Genomic DNA, 25,508 nt, shown 5'->3' on the forward strand with positions numbered 1-25,508 from the left:
TAAATAACGATTCGGTAATGGGGGGAGCACATTCAAGGGTGGCAGGGTGTCACATTGACACCCTGTTGCACCCCTGATTCCTGCATGTGTGCACATGTGGCGCACATACATGCCCTAAGGGCATGTATGTCTGCCACATGGCACTGTTAGTCCAGCAAAATATTGCTTTTTGCAATGAATTCGGTATTTAGCACCAACATATACTTGGTGCTAAATACCGAATTATTTTCCCTACACATCACTCATTTGAGTGTCACCTACATCTCATTTCAGGATTCGGTATTTACCGAATCGGTAAAATTACCGAATCCTGAAATGTTCCCCCTACATAGCACAAGCCTAAATACCGGTCGGTAACGGGATATTTACCGAAAATCGGCCGTTACCGACCGGTATTAGGCTACCTACATATGGCCCTAAATGTTCTTGAATAGCGTTTACTGCTCAATGAACTGCAATGGTAGCTCCCAATTCTAGATATAGGAACCTGAGGAACAAGTAGTAAAATGTTTAACTAATATCACATAATATGGTGAAGTGGGTAAGGGAGGATTCAAAATTAGGTCTCCTGGTTCCTAATTTCTGCTAGTATTTTTTTTCAGCAAACATGAAACTGGGGAGAACTGCTTCAATTAATCTAGTGTTACAACAAACAAATGATGGACGGAATGCTAACAATGCAGACATTCTCCCCCAGTCAAGAGATCTGGGTTTAATCCATCGTTCTTTTGCCCACTACGCCACCCCAGTTCAGACATGGCCATATGCAAATCAGTCTTGACCCTGTGCCTCATGGGAACAGTCCAGCCCGAACTGCCAAGCCATGTCTTCCCTGGACCGGAATCAAGCATCCTAGGACCGGTTTCTGGCTATCAGCCGTCATCAGCCAGGATAGCTTGACTCCAGTGGCGTAGTGAGCACGGGTCCCACGTCTGGGAATACCCATCCCACTTAGGGCGAAAAGCGTTACAACAAACAAATGATGGACGGAATGCTGACAATGCAGACATTCTCCTCCAGTCAAGAGATCTGGGTTAAATCCATCGTTCTTTTGCCCACTACGCCACCCCAGTTCAGACATGGCCATATGCAAATCAGTCTTGACCCTGTGCCTCATGGGAACAGTCCAGCCCGAACTGCCAAGCCATGTCTTCCTTGGACCGGAATCAAGCATCCTAGGACCGGTTTCTGGCTATCAGCCGTCATCAGCCAGGATAGCTTGACTCCAGTGGCGTAGTGAGCACGGGTCCCACGTCTGGGAATACCCATCCCACTTAGGGCGAAAAGCGTTACAACAAACAAATGATGGACGGAATGCTGACAATGCAGACATTCTCCTTCAGTCAAGAGATCTGGGTTAAATCCATCGTTCTTTTGCCCACTACGCCACCCCAGTTCAGACATGGCCATATGCAAATCAGTCTTGACCCTGTGCCTCATGGGAACAGTCCAGCCCGAACTGCCAAGCCATGTCTTCCCTGGACCGGAATCAAGCATCCTAGGACCAGTTTCTGGCTATCAGCCGTCATCAGCCAGGATAGCTTGACTCCAGTGGCGTAGTGAGCACGGGTCCCACGTCTGGGAATACCCATCCCACTTAGGGCGAAAAGCGTTACAACAATATATTTACCGAAAATCGGCCGTTACCGACCGGTATTAGGCTACCTACATATGGCCCTAAATGTTCTTGAATAGCGTTTACTGCTCAATGAACTGCAATGGTAGCTCCCAATTCTAGATATGGGAACCTGAGGAACAAGAAGTAAAATGTTTAACTAATATCACATAATATGGTGAAGTGGGTAAGGGAGGATTCAAAATTAGGTCTCCTGGTTCCTAATTTCTGCTAGTATTTTTTTTCAGCAAACATGAAACTGGGGAGAACTGCTTCAATTAATCTAGTGACAAGTTATTTCCTGCAACCCTCCTTTTGGTGGTATGAACAATGAATTTGATTCAACAACCACAGCTCCATATAGACAGGTAAGAGACCACTGCGAGACTAGTCATAAATCAAAACAGACTGACATTACACACAAATAAACATATATCCAATTCTTAAACAAGAACTCAATGCAAGTCACTATTCTTGCATTAGAGAATATACCATTCTCTGGCCATATTAATTACACCTCATAAACATGACAAATTTTCAGTTTCCATATAAAGTTAAAATATGTACAGAACAGCATTGTGATTATCACATGGATATAATTAATACATGAAGGGTCACATGTAGGACCATTTCATTTTGCGACTTGCAAATTGTGATGTTTAGCGACTTGCAAAATGAAATGTACAACAGTGTCTAAGACACTGTTTGCAATTCCCAAATGGGTCGCAAGGGTCCGGCCTCATTAATATTCATGAGGCAGGTTGCAATTTGTGACCCATTGGCAATGACCAGCACTCACAGGGATGGTGGCCTGCTGGGGTCAGCAGACCATCATGTCTGTGACTGCTTTTTAAATAAAGCAGTTTTTTTTTTGTTTTTTTAAACGCAGCCCGTTTTACTTAAAGGAAAACGAGATGCATTTCAAAAAGAAAAATGAAATGTTTCTGTTTTATTTTTTAAGAGTAGGCAGTCTGCTCTTAAAAAAATGTTTGTCTGCCAGTCACAAAGGGGAAGGGGACCCCTTCCTGTTTGCGACTAGCTTACCACCTACTTGAAGTAGGTGGTAAACTGCGATTCTTTTACGACCACATTCCGGTCACCAGGACTTTAAGTGAGATGAAAAAACTGGGGGGGTCTCTCAAAGGGGTGTGGTCGATATAATTAAGGGCGTGGCTTAAAAACATGTAAGTTAAAAATCTTTGCTCAGCATAGTGTGCCGCCCGACTGGTATTTTGCTGTTTCTGTCATTGCATCCAGATATATAATACAACAAGTAACAGTACACTTAAAACAAGCCAGGATTATTGGCTTTGTCAACGGTTGTTAGTTGCAAAAGATAAATTAGCAACAACTATGGCTTTGTTGTACAGCATATTGAAAATGCTTCCGTTCTGAAATGATGAGACTGTGAAAGCACTATAAGTTACATCAAAGTCAGTGAAGGATGGTACTGATGCAGAGTTAAGATTTGTTTTTCACCCTGAGGTTGAGGGCAAAAACGGAAAAGCCCGACAGAGACTTGTCTCAGCACCTGCTTTTAAGAACTGTCGGTGCTGAGCACTGGCAGTACCCGGCCCACTTAAAGCCCTGCCGGTTGAAAAACAATCTACATGGCCTTGTGACTTGCTATTAGCAAGGGACGCCCTGGCAAGGCCCTTCCTAATAGCGACTTGAAAACCCTGTTTTGAGAGTCGGTAAAAGGTTACTGACTCACAAAATATGGGCAAGCGCGACGCCTAACGAACCTGCGCCATTAGGACCCGGGACCCCGAGGGCCTGGCCCCGCATCTGCGGCCGTCCCCAAATTGATGGCCAGAGAGGAGGGGTTTCCGACCCATTCCGGGGTCATGAGTGGCGCCGGTCTTGAGCGTCACTTCTGCTCCCACCAGGCGATGGGGATGGGGGCTATTTAGGGTGCCTCGGCCTGGCCTTTGCCTTTCCCATTGAGCAGCGGTGGAAGCGAGATTGCACACCCACCCATCCCATTACTTAGGTTGTATCAAGAATAAAGAGGGAGAAGTGGGGGCGGTAAGGTGAACATCTAGATCGCTGTACAGCAGCAAGGGGAGTCCTCCTGCACACTCCATAGGGCAGCACTGAGGGAGGAGACGGCAAGCTGACCCCAGAGAGAATGGTTACACCGGCTTGGGGCAAGGGTGCTCACTTACGCAAGCTAGGGCATGGGGCTGCTGCCTCTGGTTATACCTTACGAGCCCTGTGAGCAGCTTGGTGTTGGAGGGGTGGGCCCCTAGGGTTGCAGACAAGGATCAGTTGGCTGGGGACCACCCCTCAAGGATGCAGGTGGGATACACCTACATGGTTCTCCCTGGGGCGCGGCCTGACTGGTCCATTAGTGCTGGAAAGGATAGGTGACCCTCAAGGGCCCATGGATTTTGTCTGCTGTAATTTGACTCAAAGAATTAATCATGTTTTTACATATATTATGTTTATGACGGTGAAGATTACGATTGTAAATATGTTCTTAAAAAATTATTTTAGGATGTTGATTCCACGTATAATGATTTTGAGGATTGAACGATAATGTCATGTTTTTTAACTTTGACTAATTTTCATAAACATGGTCACTTTCTCCCATACACGCGTGTGTCAGTCATTGACTCGTGGGGTTGGCAGGGGCTGGTGCGACTTGGGGGATCCGGGTTCTAAGGTTGATACATGCTACAACCCTTTTTAGCAGTTGCACATGGCCGAAATATCAGTTTGCGACCACTAAAAACGGTTGTACATGTGGTCCGAAATTCTTAGCCAATACTCCATAACTAATACATGAAATTTGCTAGTAAATATTCCAAAGGAGTCATGATTTACCACCCCTGAGGGCCTTGTGGCATCGACGGATACAACTGACTTGGACCCAGGACCTGGGCTTTAAGTGGGCCGGGTCTCACCGGTGCTGAGCACCGGCAGTTTTTTAAAGGGGGCCTCAAAACGGGTCTCTTTCGGGCTCTGCTTTGTGCCCTGGCACAGGCGCCCCTTTTTTTCCGAACTGCAGTGACAGCACACACGAGAATATACGGCATGACGTAATGTCAGGTGAACGTTGTACGGGAAGGGAAATCCTGTAAAGAGAGTCATTTTCGTTCTGGATTTCCCGACTCTTTTTGAAACTCAGGAGCAGCAACATTGTTGTGGTGTCACCAGGGCTTTAAGTCAAAGCTTTTTCAATATTATATACAAGCCATAGTTGCTGCCTATTTATCTTATGCAACTAACAACCATTGACAAAGCCAATAGTCCTGACTTGTTGCAGGTATGATGTTACTTGTTGTATCATAACTCTAGATGCAATGACAGAAACAGCAAAATACAAGTCGGGCGGCACACTATGCTAAACACAGATTTTTAGCTTAAGTATTTTAAGCCACGTCCTTAATTACATTGTCCACGCCCCTTTATGAGACCCCCTTTTTTTCAACCCACTTTAAGCCCTACCCAGGACAAACCCCTGCTGGGCTCTCCTTAAGTTGTCTCTGTAGTGTTTAGGCCTTGGGCCTAGAAATAAGCTGGACCACATGTGTGCTTCTGGTGGTGGTCAGCAACATGCCTCCCACGCCCAGCGCCCTGGGCTCTTTATTCAATCACGGGCGTGCCTTCCGTCAGCACGTCAGGCGCGCCCACCGTGTACACGCTCAGGGGGAGGTTTCAAAGACCCCTCGCCTGGGACCCCTGTAATAAGTGGTCGGGCCCGACTCAGGCAACACTACATTCCTCCTTTACCCGGAGATGTAAAAACTTAACAACTATCAAACATAACGTCAAGAGTCTTAAGGTATCTAACCCAGTCTCTGTAAGTTTCATGACCAAAACAAATGGAACAGTCTTACTTGGTATTGGCGGAGGTACAGCCCACTCTCACTCCAGCAGTCGGCAGCGGGCCACAAAGTCTCGGTACCTCTGGGATGGCTGCGGATGGGAGCGTAGATGGTGCTTGCTCTGGCTGCGCCCTTCTGGAGGGGTTTGGAACATGTCCTCCGAACAGTCGGTCTCAACCACGTCTGGGCGGCTCTGTGTCCCTGGTGACACCGAATCTCCGTGGGCTTGCGTGGCCGAGTCGTTCCCGGTGTTTTCTGTTCTGCGTGGAGTCTCTTCCTCTGTGGCCTCTCAAGGACTTGGGGATGACGCTGGGCGGTAATCTTCTGGCTCGGAAAACTCTTCCTCGACTCCCTGTTGGACCTTCTTAAAGAATGACACATTCCTTGTGACCTCTTCGCCGTCCCTGACCGCCGTGATCAGTGTACTGTTGATGTTTGTGAAAGTCCAAGGGTCTAGCTCGAATGGCAGGTGGAACTTTCCACCCGGATGGCGGTCTTTCACTAGCACCCTGTCCCCAATTTTGATAGGGCTGTCGGCGGCCCTTCTCTTCTGGGACGCTTCGCGATTGGTCTTAGTTCTCTGTTCCATGGATCGGTTAGGTGATGACGCCCACCTGGGGTGGTGTGGGATAGTGTCTGTGACTGCCCTGCCAAAACAGAGGCGGCTTGGAGGAATACCTGTGGTGCAGTGGGGCGTCAACCTGTATTCGCATAGGAATTGGTAGATGGCTAGCTCCAGGCCCTGTCCATCCGCTAGTGCTATCTGAATAGTCTTGTTTAGGGTCCTCATAAGCCTCTCGACTTCCCCGTTAGCTTGAGGCCACCTCGGGGTTATGCGTCGGTGTTTGACACAGTGGGATTGCAGGTACTCAGCCAGCTCGGCGCCATTGAATGGTGGACCATTGTCCGTGCGCAGTTCCCCAATAAGGCCATGGGTGGCAATTATCTTTTCCAGCTTGGGTATTACCTCGAAGGCAGCAGTTGAGGCCAGGATCTCTACCTCGGGGTACCGTGAGAAATCATCCACCACAACCAACATGTATTTCCCCCCGGGGAGGCTGCCAAAATCTGCACTGGCTCGCACCCATGGAGACGTCGGTCCTTCCTCGGTGATCACTGGCGCCGGAGGGTTGGGTAAGCTGGTCGCCAAACACACAGGACATCGTTGGACGATTGTTTCCACTGCTTTATCAAGGCCTGGGAACCAGAGTTTGCTTCGAAGGCGGTTTTTTGACTTTACAATGCCTTGGTGCGCGCCATGCGCCAGGAGGGCGGCCTGTTGGGTGAGACAGCCGGGTAGCACCAGGCGGGGGCCTCTCAGGAGGCATCCTTCCGGGGACACGGACAGTTCGTTCCGGACTTGGTGAAGCGCCTTCAGCGTTGCTTGGGCACCCGGCGTGCGGATGGATGATGGGCTTTGGAGTGGTTTCCAGTTTCCCGATGTGACGGCCTGGATGGCGATCTGTAGGCAGTCGTCGCCTTTGGTGGCTTGCGCCACGTCCGCCAGAGAGATTGGCAGAGGCCTTGACCGTTCTACGATCATCCTGACATACTCCTCCGTGGCCACGGCTTGCGCAGCTTCTGAGTCAGTGGCCGGGCGGGCGTGTCTCGACAAGAAGTCGGCTGGATTTCAGGTGCCTGGTCGATACTCCACGGTGAGCTAGAATTCCTGGAGCTGGAGCACCCATTTCTCAATCCGAGGAGGAGGCCGCGAGGAGTAGCCTTGGAACAGCGGGACGAGGGGTTTGTGATCTGTGATTACCACAAACGGGTGCCCATACAGGTAGATGTGGAAGTGCCGGCACCCCCACAGGATGGCGATGGCCTCCCTTTCAATCTGCGAGTACCGCTGTTCCGTTGGGGTGAGGGTTCTGCTAGCATATGCGATGGGGGCCCATTCTCCGCATGCTTGTCGCTGGGTCAGCACGGCCCCTAGACCAGTCGGGCTGGCGTCTACCACGAGTTGCGATTCGTTCCAAGGATCGAAGTAGACGAGGGTCGTGTCAGCTGAGAGAGCCGCCTTGGTCTTCTGGAATGATTCTTGCTGTTCCGGACCCCACTCCCAGGTGGCAGAGGCTTTTGTGAGGTTGCGGAGGGGGCCGGTGAGGTCGGACAGGTCCTTGATGAACCTCCCGCAGTAAGTGACCATCCCTAGAAAGCTGCGGACTGCTGTTACTGACGTTGGGGCGGGGGCTGCGTGGATGTCTTTGACCTTTTCTGGGTCCAGGCCTAATCCTTGGTCGGAGAACCTGTAGCCAAAAAAACTAATGTCCTTACGTAGGAAGTCACACTTCTCTCTGTGGAGGGTCAACCCTCGCTCTTGAAGCCGGGTAAACACTGCCTGGAGGCGTTGGATGTGTTCGTCCAAGGTTGGGCGTGGACCAAAATGTCGTCACTGACGTTTAACACGCCGTCCAGTCCTTGCAGAACGTTCTGGATGATATTTTGAAACACCTCCGCTGCACTCGATATCCCGAAGTTGAGCCGGGTGTACTGCCAGAGGCCAGCGTGAGTGGAGAAAGTGGTAATCGGGCGCGAATCTGGGTGTAGGGGAATTTGGTGTTATCCAGACCTCAGGTCCATCTTCGAGAACCACTTTGAGCCAGACAACTCTCCAACAATGTCATCTATGGTTGGTGTCAGGTGGCGCTCACGCTTGATAGCGAGGTTGGGGATGCGCATGTCCACGCAGATCCGCACGGCGTCTGGCTGCTTCGGCTTCTTGGCTACCACTATGGGTGACACCCAGGGAGTGGGCCCGCTTACCCTTTCGATGATTCCAGCCTGCTCGAGTACTCGCAGTTCCGCTTCTACCTTGGGTCGTAGGTGGAACGCAATGCGTCGGTGCAGGAGGGCCACTGGGGCGACCGATTTGTCTGATCCTTCTTGCGACACATAGATTTTGGTTTGCAGGCGAGTGGCGTCGTGGGACAGGTCCGTCCGGAACATCCCACACAGGCGTAGTGGGCGACTGGTGCCGTATGCGTATACTTGCACCCTCGTGGGATGGAGTGCTGGTGCATTATCCGGTACACGCTGGCGGCCATCAGGTTGATTGACGCGCCTGTGTCAATCAATGCCGCTATTGCTTGGTCCTGCACGTTGACTGTGCACATGGGTTCTGCGGACGGCGTTGCTGCCAGGGTGTTGAGCACCCGCACAACATGGACGGAGGCCACGTCCGCTTCATCGTCGTCCATGTCACTGCTGGGAGAGGTGCTGGGCAGTGGCTCTAGCTGTCTTATCCTTCTGGGCGGGCCATTCTGCTTCTTTTTTGGTGCCGACAAACATACACCTGCAAAATGGTTGGTTTTTCCACATGCGCTGCAGATCTTGCCTTGTGCCGGGCATGCTCCTCTGTGGGGCGTCGCGCCTCCGCACCACGCACAGGCGCGGCTGGGGGAGGGCTGAGCCGGTCTTGGGTTTCTTCGCCTGGGTTGTTTTGTGCGGTTCTCGGTGGCCATGGTCTTGAGGGCGCACACCGGCTCTGTCTTGACGGCGACCGCTGCCTTTGGATCCATGTGCGCAGCTCTGGCCTTGGATAGCTCCTTTGACCGCCCTAGTACGAGGATGTCGCGCATGGGCATGTTGTCCGCCTCCAATACCCTCTCGCGCAGCTTCGAAGACGCGCAGCCGTGGATGAATTGGGCACGGATCTCGTCGTCCACATCGGGAAGAGTGCACGTGCTGGCGAGCTTCTTCAATCTTGCGTAAAAAACGTCAACTGACTCATCTGGGAGCTGGCGGGCTTGGCGGAGCAGGAATCGCTCATAGTCCGCGCTTGCGAAAGGTTCAAAATATGCCGTGATAGCATCGCGCAACGTGGTGTATGTTCTGGGCGGGCCAGCCTCGGTTACATCCTTCGATATGTCGTGAATCGCTTCTCCTCCTAGGTGTAGCAGCATGGCACGCCGCCGCTCAGCCGCGACTTCCGCCGCCACGAAGTAGTTCTCCAGTCGTTCCACCCACTTCTTCCACCGTGCAGCTTGCGACGTGGGGGTGCCGGTGACTGCGAACGGCTCCAGTGGGGGCACATTGGCCATGGCCGCTGAGGAGGGGCGCGGGCAGCGGGGGCCTCACCTGCACACTTTGGGGAAGGTACACCGGCTGTTCAGGCGGTGTTCGCGGGCATACAGGGCTGCTTCGACGACCAGGGGCGCCTGGGAGCGCAGGAGGAGCGTGAGAAATGGCAGGGTCCGGAGACTCGTTGCACGCGAGAAGCGTGAGGAACGGCAGGCCGGTCACGTTGCTCCGCGGGAGCAGGCTCCGCTGAGGCAGAAGGCTTCCGGGCAGGTAGGAGGCGGTCGCTGTGGGCCAGAGGCTGCCGTGAGCTTGGCCAGATGGGGGGAGGCAGGCAGAGATGCTGGGCGAGGTGTCCACGGCCCAGGGGCAGCTGGGGCCACACGCGCTGACCCAGCGCGGCAGAGACAGGCACTCGGCTGCAAGGAGAAGGGAGGCTGCAGGGGCTGCGTCGATCCGCTCCTTGGGCAAGAGCGTGATGTAGCGATGCACGCGATGGGGTGGCGAGACCACCTCGTCGCCAGTGTAGTGTTTAGGCCTTGGGCCTAGAAATAAGCTGGACCACACGTGTGCTTCTGGTGGTGGTCAGCAACATGCCACCCACGCCCAGCGCCCTGGGCTCTTTATTCAATCACGGGCGTGCCTTCCATCAGTACGTCAGGCACGCCCTCCGTGTACACGCTCAGGGGGAGGTTTCAAAGACCCCTCGCCTGGGACCCCTGTAATAAGTGGTCGGGCCCGACTCAGGCAACATTACAGTCTCCAGTGCTGAAAGGGTAAGGGTCGCATCGGAAGTTGTCAGGGGCTATCAGGCAGTGATGTGCGATCAAGTAGCCTTGCCCATTATTTAACCTGTCCTGTCGCCCCTCACAATTGCCCAGGGGACCCCACCAATCATGAGGAAACAATTGTTGTTCACTGTGTGGGACTGCGAAATTCCAAACGTGGCCACCGCTGACTACTGCCCTTGACCGGTCCGATACGGCCCGCACCTGTCTCTGGTGACTGCGATCTTGTTGTGCCTTGGCCCCTTGCCTAAATGATCACTTAACTGTATACGTTTCAGCATTTGCATTCAAGGAACAAAAGCAGGCACTTATTACACCATATCAGGAATGCAGTGCGTAGCATCAAATGTGCAGAACTCTTCATTTCCGAAAAGGAGACCAATACAGGGAACGAATAAACGCGATACTGTGCGTCTACTGCTCATATTATAAACAGCACAATCTAGACCAAAATGTAATTCATTTAAAAACAATGGTATCGTTAACATACGGAGGCTAGGCATCTCACAGGACTGCCCCCAAACTGAAGGCGTGGCATGGAGGATGGTCTTTGAGAGGGTCACAAACTCTTTATGGAATGAATGGGGGCCTGACCAACGGGTTTTAATGCCTCTCAAACGTACGGCAGGTTTCGACGGAGAAAGTGTGGCTACTTCTCTGTGTGAATGTGCGTGTGACCAGCACAGCGTTACGTGCTCCTGCTATGCTATGGCGAAGCTTGCAAAGCATACCCTTAATTCACTGAAATAGGCTCACTGTGTAAAGAGACAGCTTTTTGATACCCGAGTTCTATGCATTTTGAAGGCTCGAAGTAAAACAAACACTACTTTAAATAAGCGCCTAATGTTCACTATGGATAGGAGCAGGTGTGCCAGTTCTAGAAAGTCATGTACCTCTGTATCCACTGCTGGCAAGAAGAAAGGAGTGTTGCTGGTTGGAGTGGGATGGCGGCGCGGAAAGGGTGAAACACACCACCGAAGCATTTGTGCGAATGACTGTCATTTAAGTCGCACTGACTGCCCAACAGGCAGCAGACAGCTGGAAAATAGTTGCCTTCAGTGCTGCGTGGGGCAGTTCGAACGGTGGGACGTGCTCTGGGTTTCATGGGGACAGTAAAGTCCGTGCCTCTTTCCGTGGCATTTAAGGGGCATCTGAAATGACCTAGCTGGCAAAGTTTATTTTGGAAACAGGGTATTTGGAATGATAATTAGGAACTATTTCCTGGTGGGGCTTTCAGTGTGGAACTATTCAATCTGATCTAATGAAGAGGTCAGTTGAGACTAATGAGGACAGATTGCAATAATAACAGCAGATTAACGCTGCATATTCTAAACTGCTGGACTAAAGACACGTTTGGAGAGCCCAGTCACTTGTAAATCAGTGGAGGATTATGCAAATCGCCCTCGGCTGTGAATCACAGCCTGATTCTGACGGGAAAAACAAAAGCTTGGCGGGACCTCTCTCAAATCTCTGCACCTTTTAATTACACAAAAGCACAACGATGGAGGTGTCACTTTTCAATTAGACACCAGCCTCTTTCGCTGAGAGCAGGGGCTTCAGTGGGATTAACAGGAGGAGGGCCTACTTACCGAATGGGTTCGAAGCACAGCGACTAACTTGGAGAGGGCCATGTTCCAGAGCTCATCGGTATAGGCCTTGGTTATCAACCCCTGGGTGACATGTAGGATGTGATCTTCTACAACGAAGAATCTACAGCAGAAAAAACACAGATAGATAGGTCTAACCTTCATATAAACAAAGCTCAAAAAGCACCGTGTGTACATCTGTCCAACAATAATAAACTACTAAATAGATAGCATCAGCTCTACAAAGCTCTATAAACTCACCCTGCTACTTGACTGAAATATCGCCGGTAGCCTTCAACCGTTTCATGCTCAATAAATTAAAGAAACAAAAAAACAAATTAGAACCAGCGCAACAAAGTGAATGGAAATCTGCTGTACTCAAATAAAATGACAAATAAAAGGCTCAACTATACCATGCTTGCCTGAGGCTGTAAAACCAATCTTGCCTGTTTCCGTCGCTGTTTTCTATAGTAGTTTTCAAATGTTTCTCTGTCGCCCTAAAACACAAATACGATTCAATTAAAAACGTCCATATGCTGCAGATCAGTTGTGTAAAATGGAGATTTATGCATTAAGCTACCGATTGCAAATGGTTTTCGGCGTGACAGAAGGGCATTGGGTGTGCATTTTATCACACAATTTACAAAGAGATGAGTGGTGCAGTAAAATAAAACAGCCATCACTGTGAAACTGTGATCACAACGTGACCAGAAAGACCATATATCCCATACCTTTATACATATTACAAAATGTTTGGTTCAAGGATTTAACATTACAATGGTTCAAACAACTGTGGCATAAGCTTCATTGCATAGCACTGACCTTGAATTCTGAAAGATTTATGCTAATCTTTGGGTAAATCACATTTGTTAAAACTATTTTTTTTTACACACAAGAAACAGGCAAGAGGCATATCAGGCGCCAAAATAGAGATGGGTGCCATCAGATTTCGAAAACAAAAGTTCCAAGCCTCAGGCAAACAATACGCCTGAGTAATTTATGGTATTTGTGCACCATTATAATCAACGCCTTGCATCAAGCTTCCTCCCCCGACATAGTCTTCTTAAGGGGCATAGTACGGGTTTAACCCAGCTAATGGAGGAGGAAGAAACCTTCAACACCCCTTAATTTAGTACTATTTAGACAATCAACACTCTTGTTAACCAATTGGTGAAACGACCCTTCAGTTTCAATAACAAACACATGACACAGACATATCAAGGCACATCATTCAAGCAGAGCAGATATTGTTATTATATAGTTGATATGCTATTTATATTTTCAAAGTACACTGTCACCCACTAGGATATGCTGGAGGTTAACATGCGTGTGTGTAGCCCTGCCTATGGTGGATTAGTTGATTGAAAAGCCAGGTCATCATCTTGTTGCAAAATTCAAGAGAGAGGAGGCTCTGATGTGGAGTGGGAGGCCTTTCTATAATTTAGGAGCAATATTTTAGAGTGCCCGTCATCCTAATCTGGTTCTGTGCATGTGTGGGATGTGTGCGAGTAGGAGTCATGTGGAGGGGAGAGAGTTGGTGGAAGAAGATGTTACTGTTTAGGTAAGGTTGGCTTAAGTTGGGCAGTGTCCTGAATGTGTGCAAGGAGTTTGAAATAAGCACGTTTGTATATCAGGAGTCAGTGGAGCTCCCTGAGGTGTGGTGTGATGCGACTTCGGTGTTGAGGTCTGAGGATGAGTCTAGCAGTTGAGTTCTGGATGGTTTGTACTCTTCTAGTAAATTGCTTTGTGATCCTCGAGTAGAGGGTGTTCCCTTAGTCCAACTTGCTAATGACTAGGGCGTAAGTGACAGTTTTTCTAATATTGCTTGGGAGCCATTTGAGGATCTTCCTCAGCATCTTCAGGGTGTGGAAGCAGGATGCAGTGACACCATTGACTTGAGCGGTCATGCTCAGTTTGCTTTCAATGTTTATTCTTAGATTGCTGGCTTTGGTGTTGAGTGTGGGTCCGAGGTCAGAGAGCCACCAACTGGAGTTCCATGTTTACGTTTTCTTGCTGAAGATAACTACTTCCATCTTTTTAGTGTTGAGCTTGAGGCACTTGGCTTTCATCCACTTAGCAACTTTGGTCTAGCAGGGGGTGAACTTGTTTTTTGCGTTGGGGTCTTGTCCAAGAGGGAAGTATGAGTTGCTTGACGTCGGAGTAGGAGAGGATGTTGATATTGTGTGCGCAGATGATGATGCCCAGAGGGATCATCTATGAGTTAAAGAGAGTAGGGTTGAGTGATGAACCTTGAGGCAGTCCGCAGAGGGATTTGTCGGATTCCAAGGATGATTGTGCCAGAACTTGTGTTCTATTCATTAAGAAGAAGATCCGGCGAAGAACAGGTCCTTGGATGCCAATCTCTGGCAGCCGCCTGATAAGGATGGGGTGTGAGACTGTGTAAAATGCTGAAGAGACGTCCAGGAGGGTGAGTGCAGCCATGTTTCCTCTGTCAAGGATCATGCAGATGTCATCTATTGCAGCGATGAGTGCGGTTTCTATACTGTGGTTGGGCCTGAATCCAGACTGCGTGGCTTTGAGGAGCTCGTGGTTGCTGACAAAGTCGGTGAGGCATTGGTTGATTACTTTCTCAAGACCTTTGCAGGGTAGGGTAAGAGGGATACAGGGCTGTAGTTAGAAAGCATGGCTGGGTCAGCAGACAGTTTGAGCAGTGGCATGTTTCCAAGTGTCCGAGAATGCGACTAAGTTGACGGAGGTGTTGAGGAGGGGTGCTAGTTCTTTGCTAATCGGTAGAAGTCCTTTGGTGAAGGAGTGGTGGGGGCAAGGGTCAGATGGGCCCATGAGTGGATGGCCTTCATGTTAGCAGCAAATATGACGGTGGTGACAATGGGCTACAAGATCAGAATCATTCTTCAGTGATGATGGGAAGTTGAGTTGCAATGGTGACATAGTCCGGTTGATGGTCTAGTTGGTGTGTATGGAGGTGATTTTGTTATGCAAGAATTCCGAGAGCCTGTTGCAAAGGTCTGGTTAAGGGGTGATGTTGCTGGAGGTGACAAGGAGGCACAGTGAAATCTTGGATGACGGGAAAGATTTCTTTGCCGCCGTTAGTGCCGGTGACTATGCGATCTGCAAGAGCTGTGCGTTTGGTTATCTGTATCTGCTGGTGATAGCGTCTTAGGGCTGATCCGAAGAGGTCTTTATCCGTGGTTTCTTGACTTGTTCTCCATTCGCACTCCAGTTGCTTGAAATGGTGTTTCATCAGCCTGAGTTCTTCTTTGTGCCAACTGGCCTATGGTAGTTGGGTTGCGCTTGAGGGGAGTCAAGGTGTCTGCACATGCGGTGATCCAGTTGTTGTGGTTCTTGATGGCTTTTGGCAAGTTGAAGGTGTGACCAGGCCAGTGTGCGGAGAGGACACCCAGTCAATTTCTGTGATATTTTCCAGCTGCTGCGGGCAGTTCCGGTGGTGGTAGGTCTGTAGTGGTGTGTGATGGGTATGCTGACATTGACAAGGTCATGATCTGTCCAGGTCATGGTTGCTGGCTTCTCAATTGTGATTTTGCTGACTGCAGAAAAAATAGGGTCCAATAGGTGTCCGGCGGTGTTTTTTTTTTTTAACGTGTTGGGTGAGGCCAAGGTTTCCCAGGATTTCCAGAAAGGCCTTAGATCTTGGGTTGGTGCTGTCTTTTAGGTGAAAGTTAAGGTCTCTGAGAAGGATGAATGTGCTAGCGTTTATGATGAGTGGTGCAACAAAGTCTGTGATGTTGGTGGCGAAAATGCTGCAGGATCCTTCCTTTACGTGCATATGTGCAGACGTTCATTTAAGGACACAAAATTTCTTCATGTTTCTGAGTCATACTTTACTCCGGTCTCTACGATGTACATGTGGGATCAAATACGATCCTATGCTCTGGTAATTTATGTCAGTACAGGCTGAGCTCAGAGTACCTGGAGAGAACCCGGTCACATCACAATCCTTTCTTGGTGTGTGTACGATCGAGAATCCTGTGCAACCGATACCTTCATAGAGCCTGCAGTCTAGTTCCTTGACTAACGTAGCATTTAACACTTTGCTGAAAGAAGCAATAGAATAATATTTCCTTAATAATCAACGGCATGGTGTATAGTGTCATGATGAAATGGGAAGCACTTAAGGTGGTGGTGCGAGAGCAGTATACTGGGAAAACAATTAGTGTCAGGAAAACATTTGATACTGAATTGCTAACCTTTGATAAAACAATTCATGAGTAAAATATATAAGGGGTTAAGAACTCTGCTTCAAGGGCTAAAGCAATAGATTGTAAGGAGCGGTACGTTCAGGTCATTGAGAAGTTGTGCTGCTATAATTATAAACAATACATAAATACAATACATGCAGGAGAGAGCAGACATGGGATAATATTGGCCTGGCTCATTCAGCCTGATTATAGCGGGTCCCCAATCACACAAATAGGGAACCCTAGCGGCCGGCTAGTGTATGCTCAGACCCACATTAACAAAACATTTTTGGAATACTATAGAGCTTTTTATGCCAAGCAAATTAAGCAATGGTGGAAGCCTTTTTGGATAGAGAACTGTTGAGATCAGCAGACTTGCAGGAGGAGAAGAGACTGGGTGACCCGATTACTGAGAACGAGGACAGGATGGCTATCAAAGACTTGGCTAGAGGAAAAACACCAGGTAAAGATGGACTTCCGGCATAGTTTCATCAGACTTACACCACACTACTAGTGCCACAATTAGTCATGACTTATACAGAGGCTTTGGAGAAGGGTGAAATTAGGCCTCATCCAGGGAGGGCCTGGTGGTACCTCTCCCTGGTAAAAGTGGGAGTGCTTCACCATTGTACAGACCTCTTTCAATGCTGAACCTAGATTTAAAAATATTTAGAAAAGATTTGGCTACCACATTTTATCATCACTTACCCAAATTGATCTAGAATGACAAAAAAACGGTTTATACCCAGCCACAATACTTCATATATTCTTAAAAGGCAGTACAGAATACTAGATGAGACAAATTTGGAGGAGTACCCCAAGGCTATGGTAGCTTGTTGGACCTCGAGAAGACATTTGATACTGAGTGCTGGAATCATCTAGAGGTGGTTATGGCTAAAATGCAGATGGCGTCTGGTTGGATAAAATGGATTAGGTGTTGTACTCAAACCTGGTGTCCAGGGTAAAAACTTGGGGCTGTTATTCACACCAACATCATATCTACCAAGGCACTCGACAGCGCTGTCCCCTCTCCCCACTCCTTTTTGCTACTGATATTGAATTGAGTCCATACCATATCTCTATATGCAGATCATTTATTACTTTAGGTCCGTGATGAGGTATTGGTCTAGATGTCAACTATGCAATGTATAAGGGACTTTGGAGCAGTATCCAGGCATGAGGCAAATAGTTAAAAATCTTATGTATTGCTGACGAGGTCGGAGGGGAAGAACCAAACTTAGAAGACACTGAAGTGAGGTGGGCCCCTCACATTTGTAAGTATTTGGGTGTGAGTATTTACCACCAGGAGATGGACCTTAGAGGTGGCAACCTGGAAGTAGTGAAAAGAGGGTTGATGGGGTCTGTAGCATTATGGAGATACCTCCACTTCAATATGGCTAAGATAGTCCTTACTAAGATGGTTACTCTAGCAAAATTACTGTACATTTTTTATCAATCTCCCGGTCTGGGTGCTAGTTAAATGGTTCAGACAGCTCAATACATTGGTTACAGAACTGGGATGGGATGGGGAGGTAAAAATAGTTGCATTTGAGAAATTCAAGAAAGAATTCAAAGAGGGAGGATCAGTATCCCTGATTTCGAGCTATAATATCAGGTGGCACAATTACGGTGGATTGTGAGATGGCGGGATGAGGAATATATTGAGGAGCTGGGGTGATGGGGAAAGAAACAAATCAAGGAGCCTTCATAGTACTCCTAATGTGGAAATGTACTAGAACCCAAGCTTCCAGATTATTATTATGAATAGCACTGAAAAGGTGGAAAAGATGCATCGTGAAGACTTCCAAGCATCCCTTGTATGCATTAGCAGTACCCTTGATAAGCCTCCCACCTGGAAAGCACCATATATTTTTCCCTGCAAACCAGTGAGCTCACTGGATGGAACTGGGAATCCTCACAGTATGAGACTGCTATTCGAACAGGGTAAATCCTTTTAGAAACGTTCACGGAGGAATGGCCTGGCCATAGTCACTTTCTGAATTATGGTGCCATGAGATGGACATTCAAAGGTTTGCGGAATTTAGGAGCAACTGAACCCCTACAACACGCGGTATTTCAGATTACTACAAAAATTGGGAATGGGAGACATCTGGTAATACAGCTCTGTGGTGTGGAATGTTTTAGACAAACACAGATTTTCTTATAGTACGCAACAGAAGATGAGGAATGGGAGAAAATAATGACATACACGCAGAAGGTACCAAGAAACAAAAGGCTGAAAGTCACACAAATTACATTTCTACATCAGTCATATTGCTCCCCATCGAATGTGGGAGAAATATATTGGGGTGAGACTAGACCTTGCCCAAGATATGCGTCTTTCACTGCAGACCTTTCTTACATGGTTTGGTGATGCCCGGTAGTGCAGGCATTCAGGGACCAAATTAGACAGCATTGGGGAGGGGCTCTAGACAGAGCAATGGAAAGCAAGCCCGAGGTACGTATACTGGGAGAATTCCAGCATCCGAAACAAGCAGGTAGTGGATTATTACTGGCCAGAAGTTTAATAGCAATAAAGTGGAAGTCGAATAGTGGCCCCTCATATAGTAGGTGGAAAAAGGATGGTGAGCTATGGACTAGTGCAGAGCAGTCTCTATGTCGTGAAGAGGCGTATGGACTGAACATCCAGTGTTCGACTTGTGGAATATAGTAATATAGAAGTTTGTTGAATACATGACTATGCACAGACCCCAACAAATAGATTAAGTGGAAATATGAGGCCAGAAATACTTGCTCCCACATGAGGGAATTATACCTTTAGAGCCAGTTGTAAGTATTTCTTACTACTTCAAAATTTAAATCTGAATGATTGAAGAAAGCCACGCAACTCACCACTAATTGTTGCACAAACGTAATGCTTAATGCAGATCACTATGACAGACTCACTTTGTTTAGTTTCCGGGTCCTGTTCTTCAGCCAGGCATCTCCGCCTTCCGCTGGACTTTGGTGGCCTGCATAAATGGGCTCGCCACCTACTCCAGCAAGTACGGCAAAGAACTTGGGCGTCAAATGGGACACAAACCTTTCTTTCTCGGTCCAAGTCCGTGATATATCGGCCTCTTGCTTTGGTAAGTTGAGAAGCCTGAGGAAATTCCTGCACTTATTGCCTGAGGACTGTCGAAGAGTCATCGCCCATGCCACAGTGACATCTTGGCTGGACTATGCAAACTATCTATACCTGGGATTACCTGCTTAGTTGGTTTAGAAATTGCAGATGGTACAGAATGGGGCTGTGAGAATAATTAGACGAGTGCCGTTTCGGTACCACATCTCGCCGTATATAAGACCGCTTCACTGGCTGCATGTAGCGAAAAGGATTGAGTTTAGCACTGCAAGGTAGAAGTCAGAGATACCTCCCAATCGGCTCTGCCTATACCAACAAAAACGATTGCTGAGATCTAACTCCCAGCACCTGCTTTGTGTACCTCGCTATGCTAAGGTCGGCATAGGTGGTAGGTCCTTCACGGTGGTGACGGCCAGATTGTGGAACTCCCTGCCTTCCCATATACGCCTCATTCAGTCTGAACATGAGTTCAGAAAGACCTTGAAGATGTGGCTTTTCAGTCAAGTCTAGCACCTCGGTAATCCCCCCTATCTTTCCTGTCCGCAAAGCGCTGGGACATCTCTGTTTGAAGAAGCTGTGTGCGCTCTATAAATTCTGTTATTATTACTTCTTGTTATAGTCTTTTTATTTTATAGTGTTAAAGCATAAAAAATTACCTGCAACCCAAATGCATAAACATAGATGCCAATATGTAACAGTACTTTAACTTCTACACAAATGCATTGTAAGTTTGAAAAATTAGAATATAAAAATTATAAATAGAAGTAAAAATGTTTTTGAGTTAGGGCTAAATTTATGTCTATTTGTGACCCTCTTCAGTGGCTAAATCCTATTTCAAAAAGTGCTAAAGCCAAATATTTTCAGGTGGTATTCAATTGAACACCAAGTTCATACGGGGTCCAGCCAATCCCAATATGGTGGTGTTCCTTGCCTTGCTTATTTCTCAATTGCTTTCCTGCTTCGATCTTCTCGGGCTCCTGAGAGGGTGTTATGGGCGAGTTCCTAGATGCAGAAGCTGAGGGCTTTGGCTGGAAGTGGCTTTTAGTTCGTTCCAGCAGCAGCAACAGCTGGGGCTTCTCCTGTCGCCTCCACAGCCAATAGAGGAGAAGTGCAGTGAACACACTGACATTCAGTGGCTTTGGCCAACACTGGCAACCCTGGGGCAGATGAATGACCACAGCTAGAGTCCAATGCCACCCAGGGAGTCGTAGCTTGAGAGATGCTTGGAAGGTTAGGGAGAGAGCAAATGAAGTGCAGTGTCCGAAGCTTAGATGGAACCTCGAAAAGCAGATGACACCACTCGAACAGTGAGTGGGGAGGTGTCATTCCAGGGGAGTAAGACAGAGAGTTGTCAGAGCCATTCATCAGCCAAAACCACAAAGGGCACTGTACCGCCAGAAAACACTGGCCACCCAAAGTAGAGTGACTAACAGTTGTGTCACAAATGCCTGCGAACAAAAGTCTAAAAAATATATCGGAAAGCAGATGACACCACTCGAACAGCGAGTGGGGAGGTGTCATTCCAGAGGAGTAAGATTGAGAGTAGCTCGAGCCAAATATCAGTCACAACCATAAAGGGCCCAGAAAACACTGGCCACCCAATGTAGAGTGACTAACAGTTGTGTCACAAATGCCCGTGAACAGCATAAGAAATATATTGGAGTAAGTACTGATGCTCACTACTTGTAGCCGAAGAACCATCATAGAGTATAACAAATGGCACAAGGAAAGGTGAGGAGATGATAGAAAGGGGCCTGTTGTAATCAATTTTAGATTTGAAGGCCAACATAGCTGTGAAAACTGACTATATTGAGAAAGCAGTAAGGGCAGACGAAGGCACGCTGAAGGAGGTCAACAGGTAAGATGGCAAATATGGAGATGAAGCAAGCGAAGGCAGGGAATAGAGATTAAGTTGGTGGGCACCAGATTCAGGACATTGGTATGGAGATTCAAGACCTAATGTGATAAAGAGCTTCAAATTGCTGGGGACAATGCTTGACCACTTGGAGAATATACACGGAGGGAAGTGGTGGGTATACCAGTGCAAACAGAGGCTGAATCCTTGCTGGAGGAAATTCAAAGAGCATTGAACGACTTGCTGGCCCTAAATGCTGAGGAAGTGCACCATGTTGTGTGCAATGCAATTTGGTTACAGTGGAGGGCAAGAAATGGCAATGTGGAGACAGGCCGTACAGTGATGGTAACCCTGATGGCAAAGTGGAAGGAAAAAAGCGCGGAGAGAAACAGTCAAGAAAGCAACAGTACTATTACATGAGGATAGGAGCTTTCGCTTCGCGACCTGAGCGCTGAGATAATTTTGAGGAAGAAGGAACCTACTGAAGTAAGGAGTAAGTTAATGGAGAGAGGCACAGTTGCCGTAGTAGGATATACAGTGAAATTAAAAGCGGACTGTCAGGAAAAAAAATATGTGTTTGCACTGGTGAACTTGGCTTGGGTTTCTCTAGACGGCTTGCCTTCTATTGATAATGATTGAAGGTCCATAGCAATTGGTGATAGGCTTTTTCAGAGTTTAGATGGGGCACTGTTCAGGGACGGGGAATCCTCATTCAGGAAGGGTGGGGATTTAATTTCACAAACAGACTATTTTGAATAAGGAGTGACAATGTTCTGCATCTTTCCATCTTTGGGCCTGATTTATATTTCAGAGGATGGGTTACTCCATTACAGCGGTGATGGATAGATATCCCGTCTGCCGACATAAAAATCCCATAATATACTATGGGATTTATATTTTGGCGGACGGGATATCCGTCACCATTATGACGGAGTAACCTGTCTGCCGAAATCTTAATCAGGCCCTTTTTATCTTTGCTCTACCCTTTCCTTCCTGTTGATCCTACTTGGACCAGATGTGTGGCGACATGGAGTTAGAGGCTGAGTGGGTTTTTCTTCTATGCTGTGAATTCTCTTGGATTAATGTGACACATATGTTAAACTAATGTGATATGTATGTAGTTTATAATATACATGCATAGACACTCAAAAGTAAACAATTTAAACCTATGAGAGGGCTGATTCTCATTCTTAAGATAGATTAATGCAACATTTGTTAGGTTCATGCGAAAGTGAGAGTTATGTAGTTTGTAATATTTGTTCATTGAAGTTCAATAGCAAACAGGGTTGATTTTCACACTGAAGCTGTGTATTATATCACAGTCTAAACTCCCTTTCTAAGTGTTGTAATTTAAACTACTTTGATATGCTGTAGATAAGAGCTAGCCAGTTTGACAAACCATTTTCATTATTGAGGGCATACCAATCATTTTTAGGTCTTGCATTCCAGACAGTTCAAGCTGTCTGGTTGCAAAATTCCTTTTGTGGTCTTAACAAAAAGTTGCAGTAGTATTACCGCCCACCTATTGCTTACCATTGGTTGAATTTATTGTCACCTTTATTTGCTTGCTTCTTATTTGATGGCTTTCCATGTCCCATCTTAACCATCTTGTGTCTGTCAATCCTCTAGAGAATAACCTCTTTACCACCCTTGAATGGTTGGCTTGTATCTTTCCACTTTTAGGGTACCACTTTTTTTCTAGCTGGTTACCCATTCCCTGAGAGTGCAAGTGTTTTACAGCTCTATTCCTGGTATGCTTCTCCTCCCCCACAAGCCCTGCCTCCAAGTTGCTTTCTCCTTCGTGTGCTTCTCCCCATGCAAAATAATGCTGTGTTGCCCTCTTCCTCGTGCACTTCCCCTGCAACAGTACCACACTCCATTTTGCTATCTCCCTTGTCTGCTTGTCCCCCCATGCCCTCCATCTTGCTCGCTCCCTGTGTGCTTTCCACCCCTGCTCATCAATCTTCTGAGCTCCATTCTCCTCCCTCCCCTGTGTGCTTTCCACCTGCCCAACTCCCACGTCACCTCATGCTTCGTGATGCTCTCTCCTTTGTGTGCTTTCCCACACAAACCCTCTTCTGCGTTCTGTGCTGATCTCTCACTTATGAGTTTAGTCCCCCATCCCCTCAAAAACACTGCCCATTCTCTGTGTTGCTCTTTTCCTCGCATGGGCCTCCACCTATTGACTTTGCCAATGCTTGTTTTAAAAGAGGGTCTCCGTTTCTGTAAGCGCGAAAATAATATTTCAAGCATATTCTTATGCCTTTTCTAGCTTCTAAATGCCATCCGATTTTCAGCTGGAGGCTTATACTTTTCTTGGTTTCTCTCTTCTCTTTTATGCTTATATGATACCATATTTTTGGAAAGTCGCCATACGAACATGGTGGTGTTTGTAATAAAAGTTTCCATTTGCTGTTTACTTTATAGCACTAATTTGTGACTAATGCTTACTTTAGGGGTTCATGTTACAAACATTTACGCTGCCTTCATGTTATTACAATGGATTGGTGTGATCATACCATCACTGCGACCATGCCTGCCCTAAACCACACTAATGCTAGTGCCTGAAGTGGAATATAACTTAGCATGTTAATGTTGTATATTCAAATGTCGAAGGAGTCCGGATGCGTAAGGGGATCCAACGTGTCGAGGAAACGGTAGCCAATGATGTATAATGTGGGGTGGTGAATTTTGCCAAACATATGTTTGCATTTTGGATATATTTTTTGGATCCTTGCATGATATCTGAACAAGGGGGCTGCAGGTTTTGATGGTCATACATTTAAATAAGATGTTGGTAATATGACAGATTCGCCCCTTTTGAGGCAGTGACTACATACAGGTTTTTGGGTCAGACGTATCTACACTAAGATGGTGGGCATGCTTTAACAATAAGGGAAAGACTTGGCCAGGGAGACTGATAGTCACATGCTCTTATAATCACACACAGGGATGGGTTTGTTTTATTACCATGTGAACAGTTGATTACCTCCTTCAATTTTCTGTATAAGCTTGAGGCACAACAATGGGATTTTTAAACACATATTAGTGACTTCATGGCTTTATTGTTTGCCACATGGTCACAACACTACATACAAATAGCAGCTATGTATCCTTGTTATGTGGGCAATCTGACTGCTTTTCTTTATGTATATTAGTTATGCACATGTTATCATATTTAGCAACTTTCATGCCTTTCATTCTGTAGACATACACCACAATGGACAATCTAAAAATAGGAGACCCTGAGATCTGCACACATGTAAGGAATAGTGTTGCATCCCCACCCTGGAATTAGATGGCAGTAACACAATAAGCGTAGGTGTTGCATGTAGGTAAAGCAATTTGAATTACAGTGTCATTCTTCCCTGTAAAAACCATTGGTTAGAAATCTCGAATCAAGTGTAGAATGTGATTCGTAGAGCTTAATCCATGTGATATTATATAAGTGATTTGCATTTCGCTAATATTAAAATTAACTATGTATTGAGTAGCCATTATACACCGTCCGACCTGATATCAAACTTCCTTCCTCTGCTGTTTGCCCCTTTCTTTTAATTAGGTTTCCACATCTGTCACACAACATAAAATCAAGTAAATACCTCTGAAAGTGTATGGAAAAATGTTATTCTTTATGCACGTGTGCCCATTTTTGGGCTGGGTTTATTGATGGCAATCAACATATTCACTGTATATGTTATATAAAGAGTACAAGTTTAATTTCTGTTAGACCTGTCAGCATTAGGCTGGTCTTCCCCAAGCTTTTTGCCTCTTCTCCTCCATTTTGCTGGACTTATGTTTGCTGGCCTTAGGACACTGAGTACTTTACCAGTGCTAAAGTGCTTGTGCACACTCCCCTAAAACATGGCTAAATTGGCTTTTACCCAATTTACTTATAAGTCCCTTGTAGAGTGGTATACCATATACCCAGGACCTGTACATTAAATTCTACCAATGAACCTGCAGGCACCCATTGTGGCACCCACTTAAGTAGCACCTTAAAATATGTTTCAGGTCCCCCCACTGCAGACTGAATGCGGTTTTAAACTGCCATGTTGACTTGCATATAAAACCTACTTGCCAAGCCCCAAACTCCTCTTTTTTTTTACATATAAGCCACCCCTAAGTCAAGCCCTAGGTAGCCCATAGGGCAGGGTGCCTTATAATTGAAAGATTAGACCTGTACGTTTTAGTTTTACATGTCCTGGTAGTAAAAAAACACTAAAATAATTTTTCACTACTGGAGCCCTACTCCTCCCATAGGATAACATTGGAGATTCCTAATTATATTTAATAAGTGTCATTTCCAATTGACAGCAGGTAACTATTTCATGTTTGGTGTCTTCGGAATTGTCAAGAAAAAATATAGTTAATGGCAATCTTGAAAATGCCACTTTTCGAAAGTTGTCATTTTCCTGCCCTTGGCCCTTTTGTGCCTGCAGCCGGTTTTGGGTCATATGACTGGGTGTAAATGACAGTTAGACTTTGTGAATTCCTCCCAGACAGTCAAACAATAGGGGGATTTGATGCACCTAAATGAGCCATATG

General features: G+C 46.9%; 1 protein-coding gene and 1 long non-coding RNA gene across 6 annotated transcripts in view; one reads left to right on the forward strand and one right to left on the reverse strand.

The window, feature by feature from the left end:
- EXOC6 (exocyst complex component 6) overlaps positions 1-25,508 on the reverse strand; it is a 1,441,232-nt gene that overhangs the window by 828,495 nt on the left and 587,229 nt on the right. For all 5 annotated transcript variants that reach the window (XM_085606137.1, XM_085606139.1, XM_085606140.1 and 2 more), the window contains exons 9-11: positions 12,256-12,339; positions 12,104-12,150; positions 11,846-11,966 (exon numbers count right to left, since the gene is read on the reverse strand). In XM_085606137.1, the coding sequence (XP_085462263.1) occupies positions 11,846-11,966; positions 12,104-12,150; positions 12,256-12,339 (252 nt within the window). The remainder of the gene's footprint in view (positions 1-11,845; positions 11,967-12,103; positions 12,151-12,255; positions 12,340-25,508) is intronic.
- LOC146867469 (uncharacterized) overlaps positions 1-25,508 on the forward strand; it is a 415,701-nt gene that overhangs the window by 160,666 nt on the left and 229,527 nt on the right. The window lies entirely within an intron of this gene.

The sequence above is a fragment of the Triturus cristatus genome, chromosome 1_2, assembly GCF_964204655.1.
Source record: "Triturus cristatus chromosome 1_2, aTriCri1.1, whole genome shotgun sequence".
Lineage (NCBI taxonomy): Eukaryota > Metazoa > Chordata > Amphibia > Caudata > Salamandridae > Triturus > Triturus cristatus.